This window comes from Sinohyriopsis cumingii, unplaced genomic scaffold, assembly GCF_028554795.1.
Source record: "Sinohyriopsis cumingii isolate HCF-2022 unplaced genomic scaffold, ASM2855479v2 utg000452l, whole genome shotgun sequence".
In the NCBI taxonomy this organism is placed as follows: domain Eukaryota; kingdom Metazoa; phylum Mollusca; class Bivalvia; order Unionida; family Unionidae; genus Sinohyriopsis; species Sinohyriopsis cumingii.
Window position 1 is genome coordinate 398,180 of NW_028315901.1, and position 10,990 is coordinate 409,169.

A 10,990-nucleotide genomic window follows, 5' to 3' on the forward strand; every position below is an offset into this window, starting at 1 on the left:
AAAAGAAAAGAATAATCAAAGTAAATATGATACTTGATCATTTGTTAGCCAGTAGAGTATTAATCCCTTCTTGGGACTCTTGTTTGTTTGATATCAAGGTATAGGTATCTGCAAATTTGAAGACAAAAAGAAAAAGAAGAATAGCAATAAAGATATCACTTATTAATTGTTAACCACCATAAAGCATTTCTCTCATTTCCTTACAGGGTGTAACATAAATGCTTTCAGAGAAGAAACAAAACAGCTGTAGATGAGGTTTGTTGTCTAGAAGGCACTACAGTCACTGCCATACATATTTTAGAGGTTGTTTTCAAAAAGCATTGAATGATGCAATGGAAACAACCACTTTAAAGGTAAGAGAACCATGATTAAAAGAGTTTATTTTTCAGTGAATATTGCTGCAAATGTGAAACATTTTTCTCTCCAGTTACCTGACTAGGATCATCTGTTATGTACAAAAAAATGGAACACTTGCATAATATTGAAAAGACCAAATATATATTGCATATTTATTCACTTAATGGGGAGACATATTAAGAATCAGATATTTTTCTACAACTCTTTTTCTATCTTAAAATAATTTTTCATGTCCTTTGCAATAATGTAATAATGTTACCTACTGCCTTGTTCATTTTGCATTAATGCTAATATTGACATATCAAGGGAGACCACTGCAAATATTTAGCAACATCATTTGGAATTTTAGTTGTAATCAAACAACAGAATTGATAGAGTTCCTGCATTTTCTTTGAAAGCTCCAAATAACTGTACTTTGAAATGAGCAGTAATGAGGAAAGAAAAATGTCTTTAGCATTGATAGCTTTGCTAGTATAATATGTAAAATAAAATATGATGTTTTATATTAAAATGTTTATATGAGTAATATTGTAAAATTCCATTTAAACTTATTCTCATCTGTTGTCTTGAATACATGTGTATGTACATGCATTTGTGATTGGTTCATTTATTGTGAGCATAGGGAGATATTTGTGTGTGTCCATAATATTGGTGTATGGAGACTTTTTGAGTATGGTGAGGTATTTGTGTGCATATATAACATTGGTGCATAGGAACTGATTATAGGGAGGTAATTGTGTGCCTATATAACATTGGTGCATAGGAACTGATTATAGGGAGGTATTTGTGTGCCTATATAACATTGGTGTATATGAACTGAGTGTAGGGATATATTTTGTATGTGCATAATAGTGGTGTATGGGGACTGTTTGAGTATAGGGAGGTACTTGTGTGCAAATATAACACTGGTGTATGGGGACTGTTTGAGTATTGGGAGGTATTTGTGTACATATATAATATTGGTGTATGGGGACTGTTTGAGTATAGGGAGGTATTTGTGTGCCTATATAACATTGGTGCATAGGAACTAAGTATAGGGAGGTAATTGTCTGCATATGTAACATTGGTGTATATGAACTGAGCATAGGGAGATATTGTGTACGTACATAATAGTGGTATATGGGGACTGTTTGAATATAGGGAGGTATTTGTGTGCATATGTAACATTGGTGTATAGGAACTGAGTATAGGGAGGTATCTGTGCTTGTATATAACATTGGTGTATGGGGACTGTTTGAGTATAGGGAGGTATTTGTGTGTGTATATAAAATTGGTGTATGGGGAAAGTTTGAGTATAGGGAGGTATATATAGTGTATATAACATTGGTGTATGGGGACTGTTTGAGTATAGGGAGGTATTTGTGTATGTATATAACATTGGTGTATGGGGACTGTTTGAGTATAGGGAGGTATTTGTGTACATATATAATATTGGTGTATGGGGACTGTTTGAGTATAGGGAGGTATTTGTGTATATATATAACATTGGTGTATGGGGACTGTTTCAGTATAGGGAGGTATATATAGTGTATATAACATTGGTGTATGGGGACTGCTGTTTCTTTTTCTCCTACTGAAATGGTGGCTACTGTCTTTAGTCAAACTAGTGTTTGCTTTGTTTTCCGATTATCTAGTAGACACTATGACAGTGTTTACATCAGCTCAACAGTTTTCTTTTATGATTTTCTGTGCATGGTGTGTGCTTGTGAAAAATTGTGTGTGTGTAAAATCAAAGACAAAAACAAAGCAACCTGTACTGATTACACAAATGCTCTTGATAGGGGATTGAAAGTTTTAGATCTGTACTGAAGATGACAAATTTAGATTTAACTGGTACAAAATAAATACAATTTATAATTAAAAAAACACATTTTTATTAGAAGAAAACTACATTCAGTAACTATTTCATTTTATTAGCAAAACAATATGGTAACAATCCTATTGTGAAAGTCATTGAAATTGTTAACAAAAACTTGGCACACCATCTTAAGGGTCTTATGCCTCCAGTGTTTGGGTTCAATGAAAATCCTTGACTGCATGTCATGTAAAATATCCTCTGTCTCCTATATTTGTTTCCAAATAAGTAATTTCATTTCCAAATTACAGATTTATTTGTGAAAGAGGATTACTGAAATTTTAAAAGATTCCAGTTTTTGGTGAGTTTACAACTGAAGGGCAGTTGTAGTCCATTAATAACCTCTTACACATGCCACACTATTTAAGAATGTGTTTACTGTCAAATTAAATTATTTGCTTTAGAGTTTTAACTCTGTTTTTGGATTTATGATGTTTAAAACGAAACACACAGACAATTAAACAAACATAATCTTGGATGTGTTCTTCTACAAATAGCCACTCAGTGAAATTGTCAGATATGAATGTGTGTAAACCAATTATTTTACCAGTTAATGATTAGGTACAGTATATGGTAGAGAAATGGGCACAAAACATTGATTTGGAATCTCTCTGATTTTTACATACCAAAAGGCAGAGCATATTATGTTATAACATTCATCTATTTGATATCTGTACACTGGTTTCAGTTGTCCGATATCTAATGTTACCATGCTTTGTGGATGGCTTTCACTTGAAGCAAGGAAAAGGATTAAAAGGTCCAAGGTCAGGGTCATTAACTGTAAAAGAAATTTGGTTGAGTTGTTGTCATGGTATCTCACTTGTATGGATATCAGGCTCATAATCCAAGAGTAGTGAGTTTGATACCTGACCTTACCATCCCAGGTTGGAAGCCTCAGTGTGACCGACAGACAGGCATTAATCCAATATAATGTTAGAGTGCCATTAAAAGCTCTAGATAGAGCTGATCTAGAAATTTAGAATGCATTTAAATCATTATCAGTGTACTTTTATGTCATATTTTCATTTGATTACTAACTTTAATCAGTTTTGAAAATTATGTTAGGTGACTGTACATAAATGTATAATCCACTTTATGTTGTCTGATTCTGTCTGTCACATACAGTTAATACAAAGGACATTTTGGTACACATTATTTAAGACATTATATAGTTTGTAAATTAATATTGATTGTTAACTACTTGGAAACCAGAGTTTTTAAAATTTAAAAGGAAAATTTCTATGTGATCATCATTAATTGAAAGAGGGAAAATTAGGCTTTGCTTATGTCAAAGTTAGATACATTAGAACTGGGTAGACCATTGCATTGCATATATAAACCATTGCATTGCATAGATAAACCATTGAATAGCATAGATAGACCATTACATTGCATAGATAGACCATTGCATTGGATTGTGTTGGTTAATTACACTATTCAGACATATGTATTTTATTCATACATGATTTTGTCACATACATCACAAAATCTGATTTTCATATATCTGACAGATCATTGAATATCATCAATTTTGCTTATGATATGAAAGAAAAGAAATGTATCCACCAAAAGACACAATAAAACAAAAAGTGTGTTCAGCTTTAAATGTAATTTATCTATTTTACCCCTTGGTCATAGCATGTGCCAGTCAACTAGTACCATAGATTCAAATGGAGAATGCATTAATTATGTCACTAGCTAAGTATGAATAATTATTTTTTTTTGTATTTATGAGTAAGAGAGAAAGTCACATTGAAGGACTCTTGATTGTTTGATATTAATAGGTATCTTCACCCAGAAGACAAGAAGAAGAATATCTGCACTTACTAGTTGTTAGCAAGTAGAGTATCATACCCTTCTAGGGACTCTTGTTAATTTGATATTAAGGAATGGGTGTCTGCTAAAGAAAAGACAAGAAGAAGAATCAGAAGAATCACAATAAATATAGAACTTATTGACTGTCAAACATTTGAGTGTCAGTCCCAGCAAGGGACTCTTGTTTGTTTTATGCTCCTGATAAGTACATGTATCTGGTCTTTAAATGACATGAAGAATATTCACAATAAATAAGGAACTTTTAATTGATAACTGTTATAAAACTTTTGTTTTCTCTTTTTTCATACAGGGATCAGCAAAAATGGTTTTAGAGACAAAACAGAAATCTAGGCCATCTGAAGGATATGTTTGGTCTCCAAGAGGCACCACTACCACTACCACGCATGTTCTGGGAAAGGGGGGGGGGGGCAAAAACAGCCACTTTAAAAACAAGTGAACTGGAATCACAAAAATAAATTCTTATCCTGCTACAGCAATTGGTCATATCCATTGACATATTGGAACTCTATATGACTGTAACCTACTGTCTTGTAATTTTTTGATGAATAATCATTATGCCTGTGTAGAAGATTACTTTATCTACATCAGACATCATTGTCAGGGAAGTCTACATTACAGTCAGCATCAGATATCATTGTCAGGGAAGTCTATATTACAGTCAGCATCAGACATCATTGTAAAGGAAGTCTACATTACAGTCAGCATCATATATCATTGTCAGGGAAGTCTGCATTACAGTCAGCATCAGATATCATTGTCAGGGAAGTCTGTATTACAGTCAGCATCCGACATCATTGTAAAGGAAGTCTACATTACAGTCAGCATCAGATATCATTGTCAGGGAAGTCTGCATTACAGTCAGCATCAGATATCATTGTCAGGGAAGTCTATATTACAGTCAGCATCCGACATCATTGTAAAGGAAGTCTACATTACAGTCAGCATCAGATATCATTGTCAGGGAAGTCTGCATTACAGTCAGCATCAGATATCATTGTCAGGGAAGTCTATATTACAGTCAGCATCAGTCGAAGTCTACATTACAGTCAGCATCAGCTATCATTGTCAGGGAAGCCTATATTACAGTCTACATCAGACATCATTGTCAAGGAAGTCTTCATTACAGTCAGCATCAGACATCATTGTCAAGAAAGTCTACATTACAGTCAGCATCAGATATCATTGTCAGGGAAGTCTACATTACAGTCAGCATCAGATATCATTGTCAGGGAAGTCTATATTACAGTCAGCATCAGTCGAAGTCTACATTACAGTCAGCATCAGATATCATTGTCAGGGAAGTCTATATTACAGTCAGCATCAGTCGACGTCTACATTACAGTCAGCATCAGATATCATTGTCAGGGAAGCCTATATTACAGTCTACATCAGACATCATTGTCAAGGAAGTCTTCATTACAGTCAGCATCAGACATCATTGTCAAGAAAGTCTACATTACAGTCAGCATCATATATCATTGTCAGGGAAGTCTACATTACAGTCAGCATCAGATATCATTGTCAGGGAAGTCTGCATTACAGTCAGCATCAGATATCATTGTCAGGGAAGTCCATATTACAGTCTACATCAGACATCATTGTCCAGGAAGTCTACATTACAATCTACATCAGACATCAGTGTCGGAGAAGTCTACATTACGGTCAGCATCAGATATCATTGTCAGGGAAGTCTACATTACAGTCTACATCAGACATCATAATCAGGGAAGTCTACATCACAGTCTACACTAGCCATCATTTTCAGGGAAGTCTACATTACACTCAACAGCAGACATCATTGTCAGGGAGTCTACATTACAGTCTACATTAGACATCATTGTCAAGGAAGTCTACATTACAGTCTACATCTGATGTCAATGTCAGGGAAGTCTACATAACAGTCTATATCAGACATCATTGTCAGGGAAGTCTACATTACAGTCTACATCAGACATCATTGTCTGAGGGAAGTCTACATTACAGCCAACATGATACGATTCATTCTCATAAACTTTACATTACACGGAGGTCAGAAGAAATGCTTCAAAGAAAATCTGAAAGCTGCATTGAAAGCATTCAACATAAACCCTGATTCCTGGGAGCAAACAGCAAGCGAATGAGTCACTTGGTGTTCACTTGTGCACAAAGTCTCCAAGTTGTGTGAATCTAGCAGGACAGCAGCTGCTGCAGAGCTGTAGTAGCTTGCCAGAAAAGCACGTGCTATCAACCCTTCTGGTGATGTTCCAGTCATCCCTTGTCCCTTCTGCAATTGAACATTCCATGCAATTATTGGCCTCATCAGCCACCTGCTCACACACAAAACAGAACCAGACCTCCAACCCTAGGATGACTAAACTGGTTCTCATCGACTCAACGGATGAATGAACGACAAACATGACAGTCCATATGTGGCAATTCAAGTGCTATATTGACTGATCAAGGGAGACCACAGCAAATATTTAACAGCATCAATCAAACTTTATTGTTTAACCAAGGGACATAACTGCTTTAGAAAACTCTTAATTGTTATACTTCAAAATCAGTAGTCTTTGAGTAAGAGGTTAATTCCAAAGGAAATCATTCTATTAAAATTCATAGCTCTGCTAACATAATATGTAAATACAAATATTAAATATTTTATATTATTTATTTTTATTTAAGTGGTAATATGATTATAATATTCCCATTAAAATCTATTCTCTTATGTTGTTTTAAATAATTTTATTTGTGTATGTATATTTGTGCATTATGTGTGATTGTAGCGTGTGTGTGTGTGTTTGTGGATAATATTGGTATATGTGGATTTTTCACAAATAAAATGATGGAATTTCTGTCAAGTGCAAATAGCATTGGTTTGTTGACAGATTAAATCTCAGATGAGTTTCATAGTGAGTGACTCAGATCCAAGCACATTGATGAGATGGCTTTGTATTTGATTACCTGTGCTTAATAAAGCACCTGGCCATAAGTCAATTTATGGTAATATGTTTGCTGTATGTCATCTATCCATTTTCCCTCCATCAACATCTGGCTTCCCAGGTGACTGAGTGGTATATGGTGCTTGTCTTTATAGATCACTCGTTCCTGTCTGCATGCATCTTGGCTTGACTTATTTGAATACGTGAAAAAGCTTGCTAGTAGCTTCCTGTGAGTTAGTGGTTCATTCCAAGATATTCCTGGGTTCTTCTACCACAAATGTACCAGCTGCCATAAGTAGCATATCATGTAGTGAAAAATGGGATTAAAACCCCACAAAAAAAAAAAGAAATCTCAACATTTGTTTGCTGTCACTGTGGTGGCCATGTCTTTTAGTACAGCTCAATTCAATTTGAATATAGATTTGTATTGTCAATATCCCATAATAGTACAAATGTGAGTGAGATCCATGTATAATAATGAGTTGATCTTGCTTTAAATGATTGAAATTGTTACCACTTTGAATGCCATATTTCCAGTTAGATTTTTTTATCAGACTTTTAATATAGGCTTCTTTAATAAAGATCTCACACGAATTGAGTAAAAGGCATAAAAGTTAAACTCAGCATGATGTAAAATTAGGGAGATTGTTTATATATGATGTGTATATAAGCCTGGTCAGTGAAATGGTCAGCTGTTGTGTATTGAATTTGAATGGTACCAGGTCTATTAATGGTCCTCTTGTTACCACTATAGAGGCCAGTTGTTTTCAACTTTTGATCAGACTTGGAATATATGCTTATATTATCAGGATCTTACACATATTCAAGTAGAAGTGAGATCCACACACAGTGTGATAACATTTTATCGGATTAGCTGAGCATGTTGCCACTCTGGAAGACATTTTTCTGATCTGACTTTGATGAGACCTGGACTATATGGTGTATGATTGAAATTTTGACCTGTTTCATAAAGAGCAAGAGCCGAGTGGTCTAAGGTGTTCGTTTTTATAGATCACTCACACGTCATCTCTGTCTGCATAGATTAATATCTCAGACTCGACAACGTCAGCATGTGAGATGGCTTAAATCATAAAGATATGTGATATGAGTTGTATCAAGAATTATTGATGATGTGATATTGGATCTGATTGGCTGAGAACATTGGTGATTATTTCCGATCCATTTATGATCAAACTTAATAAATAGGCTTATATTATCAATTTATACAATGAGCTCTTTTATGAGCTGTAAAGATGTGTCTCAGACCACTCAGGCACTCAGTGCCCTTGATTTTATTTGTTTACAGCTGCATTTTACTGAGATAATGGCCCCTGTTGACTTGGGGTTTTTTTCACTTCAGTTTCATGATATTGCTGTGTGCATGAATGTGTGTGGGGTGGGTAATTTGGCATCAGGAAAATAAGAAGAAATAATTATTAAATGGTCATTAAATGAGTTTTAAGTGGAAAATATGTTCTATTTTGTTTGGGTGTTTGATATAATTTATTTGTGGAAAATTCAGATTTGAAGTTTTAGCTAACTTCAATACTGAGATTCAAAGAGGATCCAACAATAGATGTATTAATCATGAAATTTTAAAATTTAAAAATATGATGTTAAGTTGTGTCTGTTGTAGGGTTTAGTGCCATTTGTCAGCAGAAGATAGGCTATACATGGCAACCATATAAGTGGTGGAGGAAGAACCCTGGAAAATCATGGGAAGAACCACTGACCATGATTTTATGTAAAATATTTCTAGGACTTAATAAATTTGTTGACTGAGTTTGCATTAATTTTGTTATTTTTACTGTTTTATTATTGTAATGCACTGTAGGAAATATTTGCATGTCAGACTTTGTGGTTGGACAGGTCTTTGGCTAATGGAGACCTAAGTAGTTTAGGTTCCTACTGGTCCTGGACCAGTGAGACAAAAGTGAATGTTTTAAGGCCAAGTGCATGAGTTTTTCTGACTTTAACTTCCCATTTCTGTATTTAGAAGTTAATATCTGCAAACATCTACATCAGATTTGATTTCAATTTAATTTTAATTGCTTTACAGCACATTTTGTAGTTTGACTTACCCTGTATCATTTTGGAGAAGGCATTGATGATCTTAGGACACATTTATAGTCCCAAGCAGAATTATGGCCCCTGTTAAACTTGGCACTATGCCCTTCCATTGCATCACATTATCAGGGGCATCACAATATTAGGACTCATTTTTTGTCCAGAACAGAGTTATAGCCCCTATTTAACTTGGCATTTTTCTATTAAATTTTGGTGGGAGCTTCCACAATTAGGACATATTTCCAATCCGGAACAGATTTAAGGCCGCTTTCTAACTTGGCACTTTGCCTTCAACTGTATCATGTTGTTAGGGGTATCCATTATACTATAACACAATTCCTGTCCAGCACAGAGTTATGTTCCCTGTCTTTAATTTCTTTCTTCACTTCAACTGCATCATATTAGTTGGATATCCATGTTATTATATCCAGTTGTTATTATGACACATTCCTGGTCCAGAAAAGTGTTGTTACCAAGATCGTATTATCCACATAACACTAAACAGAGTGCAGACTTCATAGCTAATTGTGTTGGCACAGCAGGTTATGCTTTCTTATTCTTACATTTCTAATTTGAATAAATGTCCAGGTGTATATTATTGTCGGATCAGAGTCTATACTGCTTTCATAAGATTATAACTACAACAAAGATCATAGACCCTGATTTAGAGGTGTGTTAATGCAGTTATGTGTTGACACTGTTTATGTTTGAGTGCAAGATATCAATAGTTAAATATGATATAAAATATTATTTTTTCAGGCTTTTGCAGTAGTATTATTTTCAGTTCAATAGTAGCAATAGATTTTTTCAAGATGGCCACCATAGTGGCCATATTGGATGTCAGATCAGTAATATATTCAACCAGACATCATAATTAGTCTTTCAGTTAAAAGACTAAGCTGATGATCACATTTTTTAAGTGATGAAACATCTCTATTATTTCAGTGGAAAAAAAACTCATGCTGATGTGACCATCCATTCATGGGATTCTCATTGCAACATGATGATTTTCGAAGCATATATCATGGTGGCCATAACAAATTTCTGAGTTATACCATTTTCATTTAGAGCCTACTTGACCATGGGATTAATGTGTTTTTGAAGTATAATGGCAATCCTCTATTTGCTTTATGAGAAGCCGCAATACAAACATTTTGTCCCTGAATGATGATACTGACAACACAACAATCCATCTCACATCCTCTTCCTGTCTTTGGCCAACAGAGATAAAAGTTTCAGATCGTGACCATATGGTAGATTCAAGCTATTCTTGCTGCCCTCTTCTCAATTTATGGATCCAGTCAATATTACTTGCAGTTTTGATTCAACAAATTGTGCATCAATAGTTTAAATGTGGGAGACAACATGTTATAAAATAATGAATATGTGGGTAGCAAGTAATTGTTAATTCACTGCAATAGACAGATTATGGAACTGAATGTATAACATGCATAATACAGCAAAGTTTTTTTTATTTAAATGTACTTCTAGCAATTTGTCAGTATCAACATGCAGACATCAACATACAGCTCCAATTGAGGACTGATAATTGCCTCAATGCCTTTGTCTAATAAGTGTCAAGCAAAATGGCCTAAATTTATAAAGATTGATAGACATACTGAACAACAATCATCATATTATAGCAATTCTTCATGTAAGAGTCTTTCAATTGTTTGCACTATAATCAACAGAGTAGTGTTCCAGTGACACACCTAAATTGCTTACCAATGCTCCGATTCAGCATTTCCAATAATAAAATGATGGCTTTCTTCCTAACAGGCACATGTACGGTTTAAACCATGCAATAAAAACCTGAATTATATTGTTGAAATTTTGGCAAAAGTATATTTGTCAACTAGGCCAAAAGCTTTTGTAAAATCAAGGAATATTGCTCCATTGACCATTTGACCATTGTCCACCGTGAGAACTAAACTGATCATCAATGACTGCTGCATAT

At 34.5% G+C, this 10,990-nt stretch overlaps 2 protein-coding genes across 2 annotated transcripts in view; both read left to right on the forward strand.

Annotated features, from left to right (window-relative positions):
* The window catches only part of LOC149774000 (E3 ubiquitin-protein ligase TRIM45-like), a 315,416-nt gene that overhangs the window by 245,329 nt on the left and 59,097 nt on the right, over positions 1–10,990 (forward strand). The gene's annotated exons all lie outside the window — the stretch shown is intronic.
* On the forward strand, positions 245–6,761 carry LOC149774003 (uncharacterized). Its single transcript, XM_089945890.1, has 2 exons — positions 245–353; positions 4,338–6,761. The coding sequence occupies exon 2, from the start codon at positions 4,590–4,592 to the stop codon at positions 5,877–5,879; it is 1,290 nt and encodes a 429-aa protein (XP_089802016.1). The 5' UTR covers positions 245–353; positions 4,338–4,589; the 3' UTR covers positions 5,880–6,761.